The sequence below is a fragment of the Rousettus aegyptiacus genome, unplaced genomic scaffold, assembly GCF_014176215.1.
Source record: "Rousettus aegyptiacus isolate mRouAeg1 unplaced genomic scaffold, mRouAeg1.p scaffold_m13_p_13, whole genome shotgun sequence".
NCBI lineage: Eukaryota > Metazoa > Chordata > Mammalia > Chiroptera > Pteropodidae > Rousettus > Rousettus aegyptiacus.
This window is the reverse complement of record NW_023416288.1, coordinates 28958279-28983628: the sequence shown is the minus strand read 5'-3', so window position 1 is coordinate 28983628 and position 25350 is coordinate 28958279. Positions and strand designations below refer to the sequence as shown.

At 35.8% G+C, this 25350-nt stretch overlaps 1 protein-coding gene and 1 pseudogene across 18 annotated transcripts in view; one reads left to right on the top strand and one right to left on the bottom strand.

Annotated features, from left to right (window-relative positions):
• Positions 1-25350, bottom strand: part of HDAC9 (histone deacetylase 9) — an 824368-nt gene that overhangs the window by 538294 nt on the left and 260724 nt on the right. For 5 of the 18 annotated variants that reach the window (XM_036231094.1, XM_036231092.1, XM_036231093.1 and 2 more), the window contains exon 1: positions 7282-12539. The exons of 4 other annotated variants lie outside the window; for them this stretch is intronic. In XM_036231094.1, coding sequence (XP_036086987.1) covers positions 7282-7342 — 61 coding nt within the window. In that variant the 5' untranslated portion in view covers positions 7343-12539. Of the gene's footprint in view, positions 1-7281; positions 12540-25350 lie in introns of those variants that run through there. 9 more of the 18 variants (XM_036231082.1, XM_036231091.1, XM_036231087.1 and 6 more) reach the window with 5 other exon arrangements.
• Positions 19861-19979, top strand: LOC118610927 (annotated as a pseudogene).

The window sequence follows — 25350 nt, the reverse complement described above, 5'->3', positions numbered from 1 at the left end:
CACACAACGTATCCGTGCTCTATGTATCTGATAAATTAGTGAGGACAAACTATTAGGCTGGTTCTTCAATATTGGTTTATTTGAACAGAAGCTAATCTTTTCTACCACCAAATTCACAAGGAGAGGAGGAGGAGGGGGAGGGGAAAGGCGTAGGAGGAGGAAGAGAACTAGTATGTACTGAGTACCAACTCTGTGCCAAGTATAATGTTAAGCATTCTCTACATGTCATCTCATTTAACCCTCCCGAAAATTCCATAATGCAAATCCTACACAAGCATGAAGTAACCCAACCACCGACACACAATTGACTAAGGCCAGAACTCAAATCCATACCAAAAAGTATTTGTTCTTATGACTTCATTATCTCTATCTAAAAAATAATTTTGGATCTAATCTTAGAGGATCTCAATCTATCCAAATAAAGAAATTTTCTTCAGAACACATATATCTAGACAAAAGGACACACAATCAGATTTCCTTTAACAACTGAGGAGAGCAGCATCCTTTCCTTTCTGTCTCCAGAGCAAAGTCCTAACCGACATCTAAAAAGCGGTTTTGCCAGTTCTACTATTGTTCTATAGAACTGATGCATTCCCGGTCTCTAACATTTCACTCATAAACGCTTCACAGAGTTTTGAGAATTTGAACTGCATGTAATGTATTAAGTGACTACACACATTGCGCCAGGGGCTGTGTGTTTGATGAGGCTATTTTTAATTTTTTTTTCAGAGATCTTACTCTTTGAACTGACCAATCACAGAAGGCTGAACACTTACTTTGAATCTCCTCTTCCTGTTGGTTGTTCACACATTTTTGGATTCTTTGTTTACCTAAATATATGTCGCCTTACTTTTAGATTTGTTACAATAGCTTAAGATCTAAGAATGGAATCAACAAAAAAGAAAAATTATTCGTGCCTAGTAAATAAGGATACCCACTGCAGGGGATGTTGGAAGAACACTTTCCTTCAGCAGAGAAAAAATAATTCCTGAGTCACAAAAAGCAATAATCAAATAGAACTTAAAGGTTATCCTAGCAATAGAGCAAAGAAGCCAATATATGGCTTAAATAAAACCTGAAGTTTAGGAATGCTGAGTCTTCTTCAACACAGTGAGTGGGGAGTAAGATCTAGAATGAAATAAAAAGAATCAAATCTTGGACCTGTTAATAAGAGACTACCTAAGCTGGGTACTATACTTATTGAAGTATCTTTAATTGCGTACAGACATATAGTTTATATAGTTGTATGACTATTTTCATGACATTGTAGCAAAGCTGCTTCTTTTGAGTCACCTAAGAAAATGTATTTGTCATTTCTGAAAATCTATCTTGGGTGTGGATACTTTTAAATAATTCATATTTATGTATGTGAAAATAGTCATTCCTTGCTGTATTCTCAACAGCCAGAGAAAACAATTAAGATAGAGATAAGATAGAAATAGAGAAGGAGGGAGGAGAAAGGGAGAGAGAAAAGGAAGGAGAGACAGAGAAAACAAAAACCAAGAACCTAAAACTCTAGCATAAGGGAAATGTTACATGCATTATGGTATAGTTCCCAGATCAAAATTATGCATCCAAAAATTATATATAAAGATGTTTTAGTAAAAATACTTGTCTTATAAAAATGTTTGGATGAAAGTAGGATAATATTTTGTGTTTGGTGTACATACAAATATAGAAAGTCATACACCAGTTAAAAAATTAAATAATTTATAAACCATTTGATCATGAGAATAGCTGGATTGTCAGTATTTGTTAAGAATGTTTTCTCTGTTCCAAAAACTTTAAGTAACATATTTATATTGCTTTTATGTTTAAAACATATATTTACAACAATGGTCTGAAAGTAGTTATGTGACAGTGCCTTTGTAAAGCCTGGAGGTGAGGGGAGGCAAGTTATCCAGGGGTCTAGTTGGAGCCAAGAAAGACTGCCAGGCTACCACAGTTGATGATGGCACAGAAACCAAGGGCAAAGAAGCCATTCACAGGCAACAGAGCAGAATCTACCTCACTCTTGGCCTAAGAGTTGTTTTTTGTTTGTTTGTTTGTCTGTTTGTTTTTGTTTTTGTACAATAAGTTGAAGTGTTTAAGGTGAAGATGAGATTAAATTATTGCCAAAGTAAGTACTGTAAAAGAAAAAAAACTCAAGTGAAAGTATTCTAACACTATCAATTCTGCTTTATTTCTCTTTCCAGTATATTTTTCACCACTTGAAAAAATTATCCTGTACTTTCAAATGTAATTTTCTTTCTTTTTCCTGTCCTAACCGCCATTATCTTTCTGAAAGGATGACCACATAAGCTGGATATTCTGCCTCAGATCTAATGAACAACAGTTGCTCGATATGGGATGGAAATAAAGCAAAATGGCTATTTCCACTGCTCCATGGCTTATAGGTGCTTCAACACTGACTGTGTTGTATTTCCACTTGGGAAACAAGTGTGTAAAAAAAGAGGAATGATTGTCAGAGGAAAAAAAACACACACACAAAAACATGTGAAGAGACACTGTAAACCATGAATCAAAGATTGGAATTAAATATGCAAATGAATATCTAGAAAACTGGAGTTATATTTATATGTGTTTAGGTAAAGACAGGGATATAAAATTGGCCTGCAATAGCTGTATTGAGGAAGAGTTGTGGAAAGTCTACCAGGGTCTCACCCCCTCATGAAGCTGTGCATGTATTTTGTGCTACTAAACATCGCTAATGCAAGAAACCGTAATTTAAGCATACAAAGCTAAGTAGCATTAATTCAACAACATTAGTCATTATATTATACACCTACCTAGGCACTAGGGCTACAGTAGTGAATAACTTAGATATGGCCCTGCCCTTGTAGAGCTTAGAGTCCAGCATACGTCACCAGTGTACAGCCTACTGTCATTCTTCTTTTGATTTGGTATTGCTCTTGCAATCAGTATAAATCGTTAAAATGATTTTTTTTTCTTTTAAAAACATGTTAAATTTGTCCTTCCTAGGTAAATTACCTCTCAAAGGCAAGTTCTTATTTGATATTTTTTCTGGTTTTTAATTTGTTGCTCAATAGGTACCTTTTGGTGAGATAACTAGATGTTAACTAGGAATATAATGTCACTTACTACATGGCATTACATCCATATTGTTATATTATAGGTACACGAGGTCAAAGCATAATTTTAACCACATGAATTGCCTAGGCCTTATACTGTTTTCTGATGATGCTCCACTCTCCTTGTATTTTCTCTACCTGCTTTTCTGTTTCTCCAACATACCACCTTCCTACATCTTGAAGACCCTCAGAAATGTTATCTTTCTTCCTGAAAAGTCTCTGCCCTCTTCATTTAACCAACATTAATTTATTCTTTAGGGTTCACTTCTGTGAAGACCACTTCACAGAAGTTTACCCTGACCTCCTAGGGGTGGGTCAAGCCTATGTTAAACATCCTCGGAAAAAGTGCTTTTCCTTCACAACACTTATGGCATGTCTTAATTACATATTTTCTTCTGTAATTATTTGATTAACATATGTCTTGCTCTTGAAAACAAGAACTCAAAAGGTGAGAACTGCTTTGGTAACCACTGGTGCACCAGCTCAGAGCCTGGGATATAGGAGCTCCTCAGTAAACGTTTATGAGTGAGGCCGACACACCTATAGGCATTTACTTATTCAGTTATTAATTTCCTCTTTGTTTATTTACATGTATTTACTCATTAATTCATTCTTCCACTAAATACTAACAAATATATATGGAGCAATTACAGTGGGTAGCACTGCGCTAGACTCTGGGGCTACAGCAGGCCCTGCCTTACAAGTACACAAAGTCTAGAAGAAAGATTTAGGAAAATAAAAAGAGTATAATAAGGTGCTTAAGTCTTATGACAGAAAGAAATATAACAATATATGGAAAGAAACAGTTAAAAAAAATACTCGCTGTTCTTCCTCCCACCAATAAATTATTATTGATCAAACCATAAGACATAATGTGCCATTTTATAGTAATGATGATTTAACTATAAGAGTGACTGAATTTCATTATTGTATCTTGTATATGTTTCTATATGAAATAAAATGGCAAATTAGCAATATCTTACTATGTAAGGATATACCTCACTATATTTATACACTTAACTGGGAAACTTAAGTCTGTATGCACACACAGTCGATATAATTAATTCCCTGCTCCAAATGTGTAAATAAAGAAATTGTGTATCCAACTTTCAAAACATGCAATCAGATGTACAATAAGAAATGAAACGTAAACATATTTCCCTAAGCCACTAATTTGCTATCAAGCAAGGAACTTTAAGGACCAAGCCGACTCTGACTCACAGCTATGCAATTCTATGATTGCATTTGCTTAAGCCACATGCTAGCATTTTATATAATCACTCTGTTTAGAACATCAGATTTCTTGTGGATTTTTTTTGTCGTCTTGTTATGCCGCCCCAATTTTTCTCTCTGAAGGTCAATATAATGTATATGTTATTTTATTGACTTTGTTTTTGAAAGAGGTACCTAGCCAATGGAGAAGAGCATGACAGCAACCTTTCATTCAACTGTTTTACATGCTATTATACATACAAAATTCATTCCAATCATCGGCAATCCAAAATATTAACCATTCTCCTATCACCAGATTCATTATCGACATTGCTACAAGAGTGAGTTCTCTAAACCAACAATCTCATCATGCCTCTCACATGTCTGAGATCCTCTGATAGTGCTCCAACATATTCAGGATAAAATTTGAGTTCTTGGCCTTAACAAATAAAAGCCTGCATGAATTGGCTACTGTCTTCCACTCATGGTCACCTCCCTCCATCTTACCCAATCTTGCATTTTTATGCTCTGCTGATGCTGAAAGTTCATAGTTCCTTTTGCTCATCATAGTATCTCATGCCTTGATGCCTTTGCTCATGGTCTTTCCTCAGCCCACAACTTGCTTCTTTCCTGGCTGGTATTCCTAATCAGATTTACTTCAAGAGTCCTTTCTTCTAGGAGGCTCTCTTTAAGCTGCCCACCCTAGCGAGGAAACTTACCCTGTTTTTCAGAACAATGTGAGATGCCTGTATTGTTATACTTATTACATTATATTGAATGATTTCCTTACCTATTGGCAAGATAACAAGATCTTTGAGAATCAAAGAATAGAAAAATATGCCTTTTTTTTTTTTTAATACTCCAACCCAAGTCAACTATGGTGTTTAATATGAGATAGGTGCTTAATAAATATCAGTTGTTTCCTTTTCCTTTCTCAAAAAGATACTTAAGGAATTTACAAAATAGATTGGCAGGAGAGAAATGAGAAAAGTATATAAACAGTCATAAACTGGAACATAAATGTGAAAAGTATACAAAAAAAAGTGTATGAATAAAGGCTGATGAGAGTTGAAAGAGGAAACAAGGAAACAACAGATTGAAAAAATCAAAGAAGCCTTCCTAAATAAAACTTTTATTTGAATTGGGTCTTTCAGAATGGGAAAAATCTTGATGGGAGAAAATGTAAAGTATCAGAGGAAACACCTGTATAAATAAATCCCAGAAGCAGGTAGCAACAGACTGTGAAGTAACGACAGACTGAACAGTAAGTAATGTTGGCCAAGAGAAGTATAGGGTGCTGGATAGCGTAGAATAAAAATAAAAAGGAATTTAAGATAGGGTTAGAGGATGGAGTTCTTTGAAGGTTCATGTATTTAATGAGCTTAGTCTGTAAGATGCAAGTAAGGCAAAACCACTGCAGACTTTTCAGCATGGTTTAGATAAGAAGAAAGAGTACTGTTCATTGTCTATCTAATGCTACTGAGCCATTAGAGTTATCGGCTGTCACCATCATCACCACTCCAACTCTTGTCACTTTGAATATGGCTAAATGGGAGACACTAAGTATTATTATGCAAAACACAAAGATCCCAGGTTAGAGCAGGTCCAAAAGAGCTGGGGTTTTGTAGGAGAATCTGCCTCCTCAACTCCCAGGACCTCTGTTCCCATATAGCATCCTGAAAAGTAACTGTGCTAAAGGGAAAACAGATGCCCAGCAGATGTGTAAAGATGAGGGATGAGCTGTCCTTTCCTTGAGGACAAATGCTTTTCATGGAGCACTGGAAGAGACCATCGGGCCACTTGGTTTCCAAATAGCCTATAAACTCCTAACTGTGTCACATTTAAATGTACAATACTTCAAAAAACTTCCAACTCCCAGTAGTTTTCAAAAAGCAAATATCTGGTATGCTACAATCCAAAGGATTAAAAGTAATGAGAGCTCGACAAAATATAGGAAGACTTATTTCCTCCAGGACAACCACAAACAGCCTAAAAATGACCAAGTTTAAATTTTAGAGTTTCCCATCATTTTCGTACCACAACTAAGGTTTCTCAGCCTAACATACGCAAGTTGGACTACTGTGTTTATTTAACATCTGGTAGTTTAATCTAAACACTCATGCCCAACTCCATTTCAGAAAGAAAACCTAAGGAGGAAAGTTACTTTTACAAAATACAGACTTGATTTACATGACACAATTTCTAATTCTTATAGGAGATGATCACTGAAGGTTATTCTTCCTTTTCCTGACCTCAGGACTAATTGCTCTCATCATACCTGTAACTTCTTTTTCCGTTGTCTCATCTATATAGCAGAGCTCTAATTCATCTCTATCTTCCTCTACCTGACTCACATAAATCCACATGTAATTGGAAGCAGGGCTCTCAAGTTTTCTACGTCTCACTAGTCGGCATCCTCTCCCATTCCAGAAACTTTCCACTAACCTTGTATCCACTCTCTTCAGGTTCCCACCTACACCTCTGTGACATCCTCTCAGTGAATGTCCACATGTCCAACTTCTTAGTGAAATTAAGAGGTCATTTGATGGGAGAGAACACTACCAACCAGGGGCTCCCACAAACATATAGTTGTCTGATATCCATCCTTTTTACTTGTCTCCCAAGTCAGTCACAGGATGTGTCCTTCCCCCTGTCAATCACTGTCCCAACCAATTCTATAGCTGTTGAATAGCAGTGTATTGGCCACCTTATATGTTTCTAACCTGATAATCCAAAAACATCTCTCACAACTACACACCACATGCCTTTACACTTTTGTTGTTAACTTGAATTTAAAAAGAAGAAGTTCGTTCTTTGGCTACATCCGCTAAAGGCCTTATAATTGTGTTTGTCTTTTCACTTTTATCAAGGACATGAGTCCAAAGTAGCATGTTACTTATGTTACTTCTATCTAAAGGTGTCATCTTTGAGTATCCGTACTAACCACTGAAATAAAAATAATCAGAAATGAACTCACCCATCACCTCTCCAAATCTCTGCAGTTTCTGATTCTTCCTTTGGACTCTGAGGGGACCCATGTTCAGATGCTGTGTGTGCCTTTAAACAAGGAAGGTAAAAAGGGGCTCCATGATCTCCTAAGCAGCATTGTCACTGAGCGTCCTTGCAATTCCCAGCCTGAAGAAGTAGCGAAACAAATGTGGCTTCAAGCTCAACTGTTACCAGAGCTACCAGCTATACGGGTGCCTGGGGGTATTAGGCAGCCTTGCTCCCAGCTTCTTTTCTAAAAGGGGTCCTGTGCATATCCTGGAGAGACAGAAGGGGTGCAATGTTCCTCTCTGTCATACTCTGCAAGACACACAGCAAACAGGCTGCTGAACCTCAGGGGAAGAAGCCCGATTATTCTTGATTAGAACATTGTCCTAATGCTCCTCTGAGAAAATGCGATGCGTGGGGAAAAGGAGCTTTGAGGAGGAGGAGTGTGCCATCTGAATGACAACTATGCTCTGGGTTGCTATGATATGCGCTGTCTCACTCTTAGTTACTACTATGAGGTTCCCTTGTCAACAAAACGACAAATGAAAGTTCAGTTTTATTGAGTTTTAAATAATGAGTGTCATTTGTGTCAGATTTTTAAATCTATATTTAGCTAAAAATTTCCATGTGATTTGGTTTATTTTTCTGTACCTTTTATATTTCAGATTTTTTTGCTGTGGTGGTAGAAATCTAGAAGAAAAAAAGTGTCATTCCCCCCCCCCCCTTTTTGTGACACTGGGGATAACTCTCACCCTTGTAAATGTGGTGCAGAAGGGTGGGTTTTTCAGTTTCTCCATATTGTTTAACTCAATACCACCTGATAAAAAGCTTATAGAAATTAGCTTTGCCACACACCGCTGACCTGCGGAGTCATTTTTCAGCTTCATGAACAAGTCCAAAGGAGAGGAAATTATTTTTTATTAACCAGGTACTAAAAACTAAAGCCTTTTATAAGGGCTGCTTGCTTCTTTCCACTGAGACTAGTAGGCAAAGGAAAAGAAATTCAACTGCAATAACTTTGCCCATAGGCGGCTTTATTAAAATCTAGAAGGTGAAATTTTTTAATAGAATCAAATCATCATAAAATATGTTAGGTATTTATGGTAAATACAACTATTATTATACACCTTCCTCCTCTGACACCACCCTTGGGAGAAAAGGATTTTGTGTGTTTCAAAAAACGTGCTATTGTAAGGTGCATTTGAGCGCCTCTAGTTAAGGTCAAGTTGCTTTTTCCATTATAAACCCGTTTCCAGGGGTTCATTACTTTGTCATAAAAATCTGCTTGTGGCTGAAATATGGCATATATAGTCTTAGCTCAGAAGCACATTCTTTTTAAAAATGTATCAGAATTGGCTAACTTCAACTTAGTCACACTTAAATGATAAAATTATGACTGAAATATATCTTAAAGAATCCAGTGGGCTAATACAGCTCAATCGTTGAGTTGAGCAAAAGATCACACCCACTACCTTATGGGTTTTCCACTTGTCACATCTAAGGATCTGTACAGTCTACCAGCAAGGAAGCTGGCAAACATTTTAAGTTGTTAAAACACAACAAAAGGAAACAAACTCAACTCTAAGGCAGTGTTTTACTTTCCAAGAACAAAATCTTATTTTGCTTTATCAAAGATCACACTGAAAATGCCTTCTTTTCTACAGGGAAAATAAGAAGACATTCGTTAAACTATGAGGAAAATAATCAATCGAAAAAATGATAGCGTTCCTTATTAAATAATGCTCATCTGTGATATGCCTTTTAAAAATAATGTTCTGAGTAGTTTTGGCTAGTTTTAAAATAGTTTTTTTTGAAGAAGGGCAGTACATTGAGGCAACTGTGGAAAATGGTCATTGGTTGAAGCCACAAGGATTTCTTCTAGGATTAGGGTTTAGAAACAAATTATGCCACCTTATGATGCCAATTTACTTTGAGATAAACTTGAATTAAGATTTTGTGTTGTAACTTTGTATGATCGCTTAATCTCAGTGGGTATCAGATTCTTCACTTACAAAATGATGGAGCTGGAGTCATGATTACTAGAATCTCTTCCAGTTCTCTCATCCTAGGATGAAATATACACACAATATCTGGTTTGGAGGCCTGCTATTTTGTGACATCGTTAAAATTACACCACAGGAAGCTTTTTGGCCCTCCCGATTGACCTACTAGTACAGATCGAGTAATAATAATTAGACACATGAATATTTTTGCCTGTTGACCTCTGATGTAAACTATAGGAACACTAACATACACTGACCACTCCTTTCTGCCCCTAACCCTTTTCACACAACTTTTTGTTACCAATTAATGGAGGGAAAATGTCACGGAGAATGTATTTCTATAGAACAGAATGCTTAAAGATCACTTATATTTTAATCTTCCTATATATTACGTGAAATTTTAGAAGCATATTGTATTTAAATGGTGTCTGGCTTAGGTTTACAGTAACAAAAATCTGCATTCTCAAAGGTGTCCCTTAACACAGGGAAAAAGGGAACCTACAAGTTTTCTTAGAAGGTGGTCATGTTTTAACTTCTCCTAAAACAGTAAAGAAAGTGAATATCTATCTGCCAAAACTTCACTGGGCACAGGGTAGTGTGGATGAGGGTAATCTCTCTGTTGATGATACTTGAGGAGCTTTATGATTTCAGACTTCTACCTCCAGATCCTTTCTGTAATAGACAAGCATCTGCTTGCCTCTCAGTGTATTCTGAGTTGAAAACACACTAGTATTTTCACCAACAAATTTCTTAATTTGCTTAGTGCTAATGTGTCTATATTATCTTCTTTTCTTGAGAAACAAAACTGTAGGAATGCTAACATACACTGACCACTCCTTTCTCCCCCTAACCCTTTTCACACACCTTCACCCATTCGAACCTATAATGCTTCAAATCTAATTTCATTCATGTCCATTATCTCCTTTAATCACCTACCTTCACATGCATCCCAAATCTATCCTCCCCAAATTCCTTTTCCCAGCACAGGAAAACTTCTCTCCATAGAAAGGAGGCTCGAGGGTGGGCAATGAAGGAGGAAAGGCATTACATCATAAGTCAAGAGGAGAAAAAAAAATAACCAAAGGAATTTGTTTTAGGACAAGAGGATAATCATCAGCCCAAGTTACTTCTACCGCCGAAACAAGCAAAAATGAATCAGGAGAGCTTGTATTTCCAAGAACATGTTAACCCAAGCAAATTTCCAATATTTTGCAGTCTTTAATTGGCTAAACACAACTATCACCACTAATCAGACACCTGAAATTTTTAAAACCTGGTCTCCATGAAGGAGAAACTTAGGGGCATCATCTCTTAATAGTGCCAATCAAGGTGTAAAAATTTATACCTTGACCTCTACCCTTTAAAACAATTTACAGGGATAAATCAAGTTCAAAATAAAAGGCAAGAAAAGCCTCAAGAGGTAAATAAAGTTACAAAGGAGATTGTATGGCAAGGGGAGAGGAGTGGAGAATATCAACTCCTCTTTGTTTCTAAGCCGTTGGAGAGATTAATAACCTGTTTGTGCATCCCGTGTCTCGTACAATGAGATGAGCCCATCAGTACTTCTTCCTTCTGCAACAGCATCCTGCTAAGATCCGCATAATCCTTGCCATTTCTGCAACCATCTTATATATATTTACCCTATTGCTTGTCTCTCTCACTAAAATGTAAGTTCTGAATGAGCAGAAACTTTATGTTTATTCTTAGTTACTCCCAGTACCTAGTACAGTGTCAGACACACAATACCCCTCAATAAACATTTACGGAGGGAAGGAACGAAGAGAGGGAGTTTTGAAGTAATAAATAATTTCACAGTTACTGTCAGGGCGATCTACTTAACTAGTAATAGTATTATAAGACATTCTTCCCTATTAGAATAAAAAGTAGAATTCAAAATATTTTATTCATCATGTGAGAAAAACATAATCTAAGGTAGAATCAACCACCAGACCAATATATAGATTTCAGAAGAAGATATCTCCCAAGTTTTTCTCACATAAAAAAAAAATGTTAAATGTTATGATGTCAACATGAAATTCTATAGCTGTAGAGTTTTTGAGGCAAAATGAAAAGCTTCAGGCTTCTTCTCTGAAATAATATAATGACCTTGGAGAAATAGTGATTGAAAGTTTCCTGTTTAAAAAGTCTTATATGTGTTGGTAATGTCAAATTTCCAACACATAGACTATATCTTTTGTGTAATCATAAGTAATATTGAAGAAAGCAAACTCTAGGGAGAATAATCACACCTGAGAACACTGTGGCAAAGAACGTTCCCCTTCCCAAAACAGTGCAGAGATATTTGCGACAATCCCCTTTTGGAAGGGGAATTAGGTAGAATATCACAGATGATCTCATTTAATCCTCAAAATAATCTTGTAGTATAGTTCATAAAATTACCCCTGTTTTAAGGTTAAATGACTAGCCAGTTCACACTAGTGAGACCATGGTTCGAAGCCTGAAATAACTTCAACTTTGTCAAGTTTATTGTAACAAATCCATGTACCAGCATTTTAACACGATCCTCTTTCAGTAGGATGTCAAACATAGTGTAATTATTTAAATTCACATCGTAAAATTATCATTTTGATGAAATTTTTTTATAAATCATATCGACCATTATGTTAATCAGAATATTGTTAAATTTTCTAATACTCGTGTTTTTAATTCAGTTAAGACTTTATTTTACTTTTTACATTATGGTAAAGAAAATTTTAAAAGCTAAAATACATAACTGTTTGATAAATACATAGGTAACTGTGGTGTTAACTGATTTGTAAAGTGTCCTTTGATGTAAAGAATGACATGCTCAAATATTCAACAGTTCTGCTAAACCTTTACCTTGCAATCTTTTAAGTAGTAGCCCTGTCACAACTGGCATGTGTGAAATCTGCAGTGTAGTTTTCAAACAATGAATTTCCATATAGAAGGAATTTAGTGTATTGCAATAGCCCTCAGTCCTTGGATCTGTTTTGAAATAACTTGTGGAACTTTCTACACACAGTTACACACACACATACACGCACATACACCATCCCCTTGAACTGCTGACTTGGAATTTCCCAAACAAGGCCGCTATATAGACATATTTAAGAACTCCACCAGGGATTCTGATTAAGCAAACAAAGTCAGTCAGTTCGAAAAAGTAAAAAATTATATGATTTCATTCATATGTGGGATATAAACTGAAAGTGACACATGAACAAACAGGACAAACAAACAAAAACTCATAGACACAACAGTGCGATGGTTACCACAGAAGGAGATTTGACTTTGGGTGATGAACTCACGATGCAAAATACATATGACATATTATTGAATTGTACACTTAAAACCTATATAACCTTATTAACCAATGTCACCTAACTGAATTTTTAAAAAATTATATATTTTAAAAAGAATCAGGTTCAGAACCATTGCTATAACGTATAACATTCTGACAATACTTTGAAATAATATTTTATGGCACTACAGAAAGATGACACTGAGCAATAACTCTAAGGATTTCCGCCTTTGCTGTCTCTCAGCATTTCACAAATGCACTGCTCCCAATATGCCCAACTTTCCCAGCCTCCATCTTAATTTGTTAAAATCAATAGGACACCTACAGAATTTTAGTAATAAAATAAGAATGTCCCCAAGTCTAAGCATCTCGTTAACAAATAAGATATGATTGTAAAAGATAGCCTCTTCCTAAATATTTAAGGCCCCTTGTAGAAATGTTAAGTGGAGATTATTTAAAGACTTAAGTACACAGAAACCTGACACACTCATTTTTAATGGGGAGGTAGACTGTTGTTTATTTAGCTTTTGAAATCTATCCTAAATTTGGCTTTATGGAACCAAAAAAAAAGTGTAGCTTTAAATTAACAGACTGCCTTCCACTGTCCAAGGGATAATTTGAACTTCACTGAGACATGTCTATGTATGGAAATAAAAATAACTTGCATTAAACGCTAAGTACCTCCCTACACGCATTTCACTCGCCACAAGGCCCATTGTTTCATGCAATGCTTTTAAGCAGCCTATAGAAAACTTTTACTGAAACAATTTCCCATAACCAAGAAAAGGCCAAAACAATGTCACTTAAAATATACATACTTCCTAAGCTTTCAGCATCTAGGGCATTAAAAAGCAGCTCTGTCAGAGTAGCCAGGATGGGAAAGGCAAGGCTCATATCAGATTCGAAAATTCAGTGGCTTTAATTTTAGCTCACTCTCCTCCTGCATTTGAAACAAAAATCTACTACAAATGAAGTGTTCCGCTCTCCATGCCCACCTTGCCTCACCCATTAAAATTTAAAAACTTAATTTTAAAGTTAGAAAGATTTCAAATATCCAGAAAAATAACAAAAATAACGTGAGAAGAATGTCCGATTTAAAACAGGCTGGCATTTTGTCATGTTTGCTTCAAATCTCTTTTATCTTCCCCTTTCTTTACCATCCAGGTCTAATCCATCTTGTGGAAATGTCCCTGGTAAATAACCTCTCCTCCAAAACTCTTTTTGAACTTAGTGTAATTTTGATCGGTTTTACGTTTTAGCTCTTATTCAGGTCCGGTCTTATAAACTTTCCTATTTTACTTCACTCTGTACCTTGGCATGGCTTCCTTACTATTTGCTGATCCTCAGGTTTTCCCTTTCATCTTGAGTCAATTTGTTTTTCTTTTTATAAAACTCCTTTTATCTGAGTTTCAAAAAGTATTGGCAGTCAGTTTTTCATATTTTCTTATGATTTTAATATCCCTGTCAAAGCATTGCTATATACATTCTGATTTCTAATAATGTTTATGTATACTTCCACACTTGTTTTTTATAAATCTCAAAAGAATTGTTTCTATCTTACTGTTTTCTGTTGATCGTATCCATACTTACATTTGGCATCTCCCATCTTTCATGCCTTTTGAGCCTTCTGGTGGACTATTTACTCTGATTGTCACAGTCCAGCGTATAAACAGAGTTAGCAGAAAGTATATTCTATTATTTTCCTTAGCTTTCCTCTGATTTTTTTTTAATCCTAAATTGTATCCTGTTGAGCCCCTCCTATGTGAGAAGTGAAATTCTATGTTCTCTAATAAAATAAAAAGCATAAAATGTAGACCCTAACTTTCGAACCTTTGCTGATAACAAGGCAGAATATAAAAGATGTCAATAGTGAAATGGTGTAGATGTGCAGTACACAGAGGTTGAGCTCTAATAGTTCTAGGAAAATTTACATTACTTTGACGACAGTGACCAGGGGTAATGACAATGTGAAAAAGGATTTAAGCTAATAATCTAATAATTCCTTATTTACTAAACACCTATGTGTGTCAGCAACTGAGATTAGCACTGCCTACACAGAACATATATTATGTGTCTGTGTGAGCATGTGTGCGTTTGTCTGAATGTATAGCAGAGCATTCACAGCAAATTGTGGGTCATCATAATAACCCCTGTTTGCCAGGGACTCTGAAGTCAAGGTAGATTGGGCAACTCGCTTAGGTGACACTACTTATAACTTGTGGTGCTGGGGTGAGAACGCAAATCTAAAAATTGTTTTCTCTTCATTATATCTTGATCATCTCATTCAAGAAGGTGTTAGCTAAGGTACGATGAGCACAAGAAATCCATTGCATTTATGGGAAAAGATAGAAGTAAAGGTAAAAGTACAGGAAAGTAAAAGATATGTGGAGGAGTTAATGACTAATAATGAGGGCAACATTAACTAAAGGCGGACTTCAGGCCAGACTGGGCTCTTAGCACTAAACCTGTATGAATTTGTCTGATCCTGAAAACAATGTCATTAGAGAAAAGGTACTATTGCCGTCATTTGAAAAATAAAAAAAACTGAGGAACAAAAAGGTTAAGTAACTTGCCCAAAGTGAGTGAGGGAACTTCTGTTTATACCCAGACATCTCACTCTGGAGTTTCACTTCTCAAATAGCAACAGAGATGAAAAAGTAGAAAAACTTTTGAGAAACTTAGTGCCATCAGGTCTAGTTCACTCTTTCCAAGAGTGTCTTCTGGAGAAGACCACTGGCTTTGAATATCTACAGTGATGTGTGAATAAAAGGGTCCAATGGCCAATAAGTGACAAGTGTGCAGAGTTAAATCCAGATAAACAAGTCATCGTGTGGCAGGACTTCTCAAAACCTTTAAAATGTACCACTATGCATTTTTAGATTACTAAGAAAGAGTACAGTGCACAATGTTTCCTAATCTTTTTTGACCAAGAAATAGTTATTGTTTTTCAGAGCAGCAGATGACAGAGTCTCCTAAGTGACTAAGTCTCCATGGTCCTGGAACTGACTGTGGTGAACTCGAAGACAGAATTGAAGATCTCTGGCCACTGGGACAGGCCTTGTCTAGGCATGGATAGTGAAAGATATCAAAATACATCCTATGGAAAGTTACAGCAGTTTAAGTTTTTATGAGCAGGAGAAAACAGGGTACAGAATACACTAAAGTGAAGAGACATTAGCAGCCATTGCAGAAATACTGAAAGAATTCAGACATGGCATGCAAAGTGGGCTAGTCTAGGAGGTAACAGAAAGAAAAAGCAGGAAATCAAAGACTCAAGAATAGAAGTAAACCTTTAGGGTTGCTATGTATCAATAGTTCCTGTGAGACAGCACTTGCTGACCTAATAGGATCTTAGCTATAATTCTTCAGAAGTCTAAGGGCTGGCTCCAAAATCTACTCTCCAGTTTTTATCTGCTTATTTCAGGGAGTAGTCAGCTGCTAAGAGCCAAGAGAACATCATCTCATATTCATCTAAGAATTACAGTTAAACGTAGCTTTCCCAACAAAAGCCAAGAAAATAACAGTTAAAGCTATGACCAAATTTTTGATTGTTATGCTTGTCTCATTCTTAACTGCCTCCCTTTCTCAATCACGTGTGTGTGTGTGTGTGTGTGTGTGTGTGTGTGTGTGGTCTTTCTTTCACCAGTGGCAAGCACAACTGATACCTAAAAATATCTTATTTTTTCAAAACAAAGACACCAATTGATATGTGTAGAGAATATGTTAGTAATTTCACAAAGTGCCAAAATAAATAAAAAACTATATCCTCAGGAACTCACACTCTTTAAAGCATACAACCACAGAGAACAACTTTTATTAACCTACCCTTTCCTACACTACATTCAAATAATCAGAATAGTTAAACCTTTCAGAATACCACAGGTATTAATTATTAGTTCACAGTTCCTTTCTCACTTTTCAGTCCTTTCTCTTCTAGCCATTAAGTCCAATTGCCTCTCGGTACTCGTTTTTATTCCTTATGCACATCCTTGACACACATAAATTCCTTCCCACTATGTTGTGGTAGAGACCACTAGCTAACTACTAAAAGCTTCTCTCCTCCTACCCTACACATCCCAGTCTCCTTTCAGTTATGTGAAATAACAACATTCTCTCCAATGGAACGTGAGCAGAAGTGACATTGGTCACTCTAGATGCAGCCTCTACAGAATGACGATGGACACTCTCCCATGTGCTTGCGATCTTTCTTCCAGTGCCCTGGCAATGCCATAAGCCATGTGTGGAAGAGTTGAATCCCATCATATGTATGAGTCCATGAAGGAAAGCCATTGTGCTTGTTTGAAGTCCCATAACCCAAAGACTCATGTAAATGAGAAATAAAATTTTATCGTGATAATCCAATGGCATGTTGTGGTCTTTCTGTTACCATGCCTACCCTAGCTTAACAGAGAAATTAGTTAGCAAGTTGAAATGGAATGGGACCATAACGCAGGCCCCAAACTTAAAAAATACTGGCTTAGTGGTCAGCATCAGGTAGCAAGAAAACAAATATAACAACTGGAAAGCCGGCAATGCTGCTACCAAGAACAGTCAGTAAAACTGAAGCCTACAATTACTCAGAAGGCAATCCAAGTGTCTAGTGAACTCACAGCTCTAGGGGAAGAAGCTGCAAAAGACCATCGCATAGGTGTGTATTATTTGTTTCTTGTTGCTTAGTGCACTGTATAAAGATAAGCTTCAGCAAAAATTAACTAGTTTAGAGACAGGAATAAAATGGAGTAGAGTCTAGAAATTTTGTATTTCATAGGATAGAAAATCAGACTGTTTCTATTTCCCAAATAGAAAAAGTAAATATAATTGTAAAAGGTTTTGAACGCCAAAATCCTTTTAAAATTCCCAAGTAAACAAAAAGATTTAACTTTGTGACAAAAGTAAGATTATAGCCACCCCTATCACTTTCCCCAGGCTTTGTTTCAGATCCATTCAAGGTGGCTCCCACTGATTTGAAAGAGAAGCATAGACAATAGAGGAAAGAATAGGAAAGAAAAAAGAGCAGAGTTGAGAACCGTGTTTAGAAAAACATGGAACGTGGCCATGGTACTGATTGAAAGCACTACATGAGAAGCCTACTAAATCTCCAAGAGAACTGCTAAAGAATCTAAGACCCTAGGGGTAAAAGAACTAAGTTACACGATTAGAATTTCCTTAAGGTACACCCTGAAGCTGGTCATCAAAAGCTTTTCTTCCTTCCTCTTCTAGAAGCCGTACAAAAACAATACTGGGGCTCCAGACTTGTGCTAGTGGGGAGTGGGTTGTGAAACTACGCAGCCCCCACAATGGGCACCTTCCTCATCGACCACTTCAGAAGTGCTCATTGAGCATCATGAACAAGGGAGAAATTTCCAGAGGACTGTGGCAGGGGCCACTGGGAACATAAATAGAAAACTCGGGGAACAATTTGGAGGTAGTATCATTTAATTATCTTAGCCACACATGCAAACATGACAGAGTATTTTTGTTCAAAATATTTATATTACTTTGCAAACAATTTAAGTGGTATAAATTCTTCTTTCCTGAACAAGATGAACCCTCACATTTCACATGTAAAATTTAAAATATCACTACTAGAATTTAAAACTAAAATTTCAGGAACTTTTTCAAGTACAAGCAATTACTGAGTTACTACAATCTAACGTGAACAGAAAGCTTTTATACATCCCCCCTGCCACAGGTTATGTTTTTGCCTTGTAATCTAATTCAAAACATACAAAAAATGTTAAGATGTTTTTCAAATAATGAGTTAATATAAATTTGTTGTTTTACTAGAACAGACAATCCAAAACAAAGCATATAACACATAATACAATTGGAATTAATATCAAAATGTCAAGGAGATGTTTTGTTCAATAGATTACCTCTAGACCAACTACTATTATTATTTTATCTTTTATTTTGGCCACTAATAAAAGCAATTTTCAAAAATTCATACTACCTTCCTTCCTTATTTCTAAAATTCTAAAGATTAGCAACGTCTCTACACCGCTGGCTTGGGGAGGAGTACTATTTCAGTTGGAATTGCTCTCCTTTCAGCCTACCTCCATCCCTATTTTCTTTAAGTAGTCAAAATAGCAGAGTATCACTTTTGGAGTGACATGGCATTTCAGGAAAAGCCCACACGACAACCGTTTAAAATATTCTTTGCAAGCTTCTGACTGAGAAATATAACACAGGCAATTTAGAGAAGGCTTTAATTGTAATCAGATTCTATAATAGCAAAGGAGGAGGAGATGTGGGAATTCAATAAAATGGACAGGATTATGAACCCAGCATTTAATTGATCACCTTCTATATGCAAGTTTTCTCACTGGGCAATATAAACATGAGTAGAACAAGAATAGTTATGAACAGGAAAGAAGTGACAACTTAAGTCTTCCCTTGACTCATCCAATGCCGAAATATGGAAAAGGTTAAGGTCATAAAAAGGGCACTTTTAAAGCAAAGACAGAGACAGGCACTCTTTTGAGCAGTAGATACACTCTTTCTCTTTAGGTCTTGCTTTCATTCTCAGAAGCTAAAGGTTACCACTCCTTATCTATCAGCAGCAACAGACAGATCTGAGACCAACAGTCTCCATAAAAGGCCAGATGCAAAAGGGGTCCAAGGACATAAACGAACTGATGACCGTTGTATTGGGGGAAGCGAGGACAACGGTGCAAGAGCTAAATGAACAGGGCTCTGGAGAGATGTCTCTGCCAAAAGAAGAAAATGGATTTGGACAAATGGTGTATCCCAAAAGACTAGGACTGCATTCCTAGAGTAGAAATCAGTAAAAGAACAGAAAAGACTAAAGAACGCAGTCTAGAATCCTCTTCACCCTGGGGACTAAATAACAGTGGGAACAGATTGCTTGGAACTGAAGAGACAGAGCTCTTTCTTTTCTAGCTGTGACTTCATTACAATAGGTCACTCTGTCTGTATGGTTCAGTCTCAAGGCCTTTCTGGCCTCAAAAGGTATAAGTGACTTGCACAGGGCCAAAGATTTGTCTTTGAGATGCCATTTCAAGATAACAATTACAAAGTGAGATTTCCAATGCAAAGGGTTCAATGAAAATAAGACTCCATTTAAAGATATAAAACTGGAGTCAATGGAAAATAGAAACCAAACAAGGTAAGGAATGAAGAATCATCGGAGGGAATGAAAAAGAGAAAGAAGTGGGAGAACTGCAGATACACGATGTAGGTGCCCGGGGTGCACATAGGGGCACTGCCACAGGCTTAGCTGAGCTGGCAAGAGAACTTAAAAAGAGTCCTACCCCTCTACAGTCATGCCACCCTGAGCAAGCCTGATCCCATCTGATCTCGGAAGCTAAGCAGGGTTGGGCCTGGTTAGTACTTGAATGGGAGACCGCCTAGGATGACCAGGTGCCGTAGGCGTAAAAAAAAAAAAAAAGAAAGAAAAGAAAAGAAAAGAAAAGAAGGAATCGTAAGCTGACAAGGTCCTTGCAATCTGTGAGGTCAACCAAAGGTTGCCTTGCCTAAAAATAAACAAATAAATAAATACAATTAAAAAAAGAGAGAGAGAGAGAGTCCTGCCCAAGATGTGTGGTATCAGAGGTACAAACGATTTGTGGGAGTCCAGAATCTAGGATGAGGAGATGCTCTATTGATGAGTTAAGTCAGGTAGGATCTCACCAGAAAGAGATGGAGGAAGAAGATACACCAGGAAATCAAAATCATAATGGCCAAAGGAAATAGAAAATGAGTAAGTATCCTCAGCTGAATATTTTATGGCAGAATTTTGATGGGATAAAGGGTACATAAAATAATAAAAGTGGCTTGAAAGGAGCCTTGGGCTATATGGAGTGTGACTTTTTTCGACAAGCAGTAAGAAAGCTACTAGAACTTGTGGAAGGAGGAAGAGCTTAGTCAAAGGCCCTGTATTAAGGGATTCTTTCCTCCAGCTGTTTGAGAATGTCAGTAATGGCTGCAGTGTTATAAACTGTACTTAAAAATGAAAGAATCAGAGGTTTCAGTGTAGGTTGGGAGGCAGTCACAATTATACTGTTTAGAAGAATTTTCTAAAGCTAACTTGGAAGGAAATTGCCATCAGCAAATAGTTCTAGAGGAATAACATCCTAAATGTAACTATGGTCCTTATTTTAGTCATTTTGAAATTGATGATATCCAGTTAGATGTTTTTAAATAATCCTCCCCTGCAAACAGAAGAAACAGAGAAGAGACCCCAAACTCAGGCCAGAGAATATAACATATTGTGATATACACAAAATATATTTTCAAAATACATGCAAATTTACTTTAGTAGTCTAAAATACCCCAGACCCAAACTAAGCTGGCTACATTCACTAGCATACCAACAAAAACTTATTCACTTCTTACAGTTTATTATCCAAAGGAAAAATGATGGGATTTGAGAAGCACGCATGCTGAGAGAAGAAAGATTTATGAACACACACCTCTGTAGTGTAATTAACAGTCTCAAAGTACTTCTGCACTTGAGAGTGCTTATTTCTTACCTGGAGCTGTAATGCATATATTTGATTCCATCACTTTGCATCAAGGTGCTTATAATACATAGAATTAAAGGCTCCAGAATGTCTGTAATAAGCCAATAATCCTTTTTTTTTTCCTCCAATATTAACACTCTTGGCAACCACAAGAACTTAAATATAAGATTTACGAAGTAGTAGGCCGGAAAAAAAAAAAGGATTGAAGGATTATCTTCAAGCATAGACTCACATTTACAAATGGTAAATAAGAACCAAAAGAGTTCACTTTTTACCCAAAGTCTCTAAGAGCCAACCATCATCTATAGGAGGAATGTAATTACCTTATCATCCCCTTGAAGGACTGAATGGGCAGAATTGGGGACAGGCACAGAGAGCGGGATAAAATAAGCCCCCTTCTGCTGTTGAAAGTTCAGGCATGAATTTTAACATAACTTTTTTCCCCTTCTTTCTCTCCAGTTCTGGCATCAAGCAGGACAGGGGTCCATAACTGATGCTGAGTAACGGCCTATGGGATCTCACAGGCCTCCACTTCAGATCACAACTCTACCACTTCCTGCCTGAGCTCTCTTAGGGCATTTATTCAATCTCACTGAACCTCATGGCCCTGACGTTTAAAAGAGAAACATTATTACATTCTTTAAGAGGTTATTAAGAGAATTCAGAATAATGTATACAAAAAATATTGAATAGATTTTTAAAAAATATTAGTTTCCTGTTTCCCTTCATAAATCCAATACACACTCCTTTTCAGAATAACATATTTATTGTGGAAAATTAAAAAAAATATATATCCATAATCTCCCTACCTTAACTGCACAGCTAAAAATATTTTCTACATGTTGCAATCTAACCTCTTTAATAATATATATATATGTGTGTATATATATATTTTTTCAAATATTTTACAACATATTGTAAAACATGCCCAGTATATAAATAGCACTCTTAAGATTTACAGAAATGAAAAATTTTGGAGTAACTTCATTTATCTATCCTTTCTTTTATTGATTTCTTCCTTTGCTTTCATGCTAAAAAGACCTACTTTACTTTGATGTTAGATAAGTATCTATGTTATCTTCAAGCTCTTTCCAGCTTTCTTTTTTTACATTCAATCCTTTGATCCATCTGGAATTTATTTTAGTATATAATGTAAAGGATAACTCTATTTTTTCCAAAGAGTCAGCCAGTTTTTCCAGAATCACTTCTGAAATAATCCTTTTCTTGACTAATTTAAAAGCCACTTTTATCACAAACCTGAACAGAGTGCCTAAATATTTTAATCCAACATTGAGTGGTAAGTAAGGAGGATATAAAATACATATAAAATAGTGCAAATATTGATGGCCTACTAGTGCCTGTCTGGAGTATCTTGAGACCATGTCCAAGAGCAGGGAAGGGTACTAAGGTCATTTAACAATGAATATCTTCCATGGCGTGGAAGATGGGAGAAGGTGGAAACCACTCCACAAATATGCCGCCCCTGCACTAGTTAATAGGTTTCTCCATTTTCTATCTGTTTCATTGCAGCTTTATCATATATTCTACTATCTTATAGCTCAGGTACTCTTTTATTTCTCTTCTTAATCACATTATTTATGGCTGTTCTTTAGTGCTTATTATTCTAGATGAGTCTTATATTCTCTTTTCAAGTATCTTAAAGAATTTTGTTAGAATCATGGTAGTAGCAAACATAAAAAAAAAAAAATAAAGATAAATGACATCTTTACCACAGAGTCTTTCCAGCCAGAAACATAACTTATATTGCTCCATTTATTTAGCCATGCATGTTTTCAATTAAAATATATATGTATGTATTCATACACATATACATATACATTCATACCTAAATTTTTTCACTATATGTCCAGTATTTTCTTGCTAAGTTTGTTTCTATATATTTTATATTATTTGTTGTTTCGTGAATGGAGATTTGTGTCCATTACATTTTGACACATGATCTCATCATTGCCACTATTTTCTTCCCTGTCAGTAATTGCGGTTTTGTAATGTGTCCATTATATATCCTACATGATTATTTTAAAACTATTTTATATGTATTTTAAATCCTCCTAACTTACCACTCCCTTATGTTATTTCTAATAATTCTGCTGACACATTTTGACTTTTTAGGTAGCCAATTATGTCATACCTGATATCAGTAGATCTCTATCCGAAATCTTGTTCACTTGTTTTCTTCTTCATTGCCTCCTTCACTTACCTACTCTATATGATACACTTGATGGGAGCAGGGCCTTTCCTATCCTGCGCACAGCTGGATCTGCAGTGTCTAGAATAGCGATTATCACTATTCTATCATAGTAGATGTTCAATAACCGTTTGGCGAACAATTCTGTGGCTTGAAATTAAATAATTTCCCCAAAACAACAGCAATGTCTTCTTAATATTTCCAAGAGTTATAGCTCAATATTTTGTTTCCTGACTGAGATTTCCAAGAATACCAAAGTGGGGCTAAATATTTTTTCTCGTTCTTTACTAAGAGTGTCAATGGTATTTCTCTACTATGATTAATGCTTAAATATTAGGTTAGGAATAACTGGTTACTCTTTAGAAAACATCTTTCTATAATTAATTTGTTTCTTGTTTGTTTGTTTAATTAATACAGAATGTGCAAATATGCCATTTTAGAGACTTCCTAAAAGAAGATTACATGTAGATTTTCTCTTTAGTCTACCAAGGTGATTTACTGTTTCAGTGAAAATCATAATTTGGGGGGGGGGGGTGTGAGGACATTTCGGACCACCTTCAGGTGCTAATATTGACACTACTCAGAAAAACATCATTCACACAGGAGTTCACATTTCACCTATCAAATCCACAAGTTTATATAAAGCTTGTATAAAAACAAGTTTATATTGCCTTTTAATGAAAAGGCATTTAATTTTTTCATGTATTATCTAAGAATCCATATACCTAAGGCAACAAACATAAAACAAGCAACCAAAAAACATTAAAATATTTTCCAATATTAAACATACTGCCAAATCCTGAAATTAGACCCATAATATCAACATGTATTTTTCCTAAAATATACTCTTTAACTGACATCTACTCTATTAAATGTGCTGCTAATCAATATTTCATTTTGAAAATTATTTCCTTCATATTCTTTCCTTAGCATAATTTATCTAAATTTTAGTATTGAGTGAATAGTTTATTTTCAGTCTTTCTTACTTAATAACAAAGCATAGGTCTGGAATTTGCCTATTAATTGTAGTTCTGTCCGATCCCATACATTTTGACACATGATCTCATCATCGCCACTATTTTCTTCATTGTCAGTAGTTGCAGTTTTGATTTCTTTTTTGACCCCAAAGTTTAGAAAAGTGGTTTTTGTTTTGTCTCCAGTAGTATTTTATTTAAAATTTCATTATTTATTAATTTCTACTTTATTATTGCTTTGTATTAAGATAACATAAACTGTGCTCTTTCTAGTTTGAAATATTTATTCAATCACATTAATTACATCCTCCAAACTTTTTCATAAACTATTTGTCAAAGACCCAGAATAATTGTGTTTCCAACACAACCAATATTCTTTTTCAAAATTTTACTTTATAAATACCAGGAGACAACTTTCTAGAACTCCAAAGAGCTGGAAGTAAAGATATTGGAGGCGGGAGGTGGGTATAGCACATTTACTACTCTTCTCCCAGATGAAGATGTAACTGCAAATAATGAACTTGTTTAAAGAACCGAAGAAGGTCTTATAAGAAAAGTCTATAGATAATTTGGGTAAATTCTTCTGGAATGGTGAAGGAAGGACATGTGTAAACAGATTCCAACACAGCAATAATGCAGCCTCCCCTTCTACTCTGTGAGGACCACATCCATGCCAGGAGAGTCAGGACAACAGCATTTGGGACAGAGGACAAGTCAGAGTGATTTGCTGCATCGTTCCTCTGTTCAGCTAACTCTTTTCTGTTTCATCATGAAACTTTAGCAAATCTTATGACAAACTTATGACAATATTTGCTCTCTTCCTTGCTAATATGAATTACCAAAGTGCCAATATGATTTAATTAATTCAATTTAATTTGCCACTCTTCTTTGTGTGTTTAGCATAAGAAATGCCACAATGTACTTTCACTGCGGATATTTCTTTAAATTATATTAAATAACTTTAATTTTTTATTTATATTCTATGAGTTGTTATATCAATTTCCCTATTTGCATTTAGCTGATCTATTTTAATCCATTCTTTGATGTTAAACTTACTGTATCATTTTCCTTTAGACCTTTTAGAAACAGGTATTTTT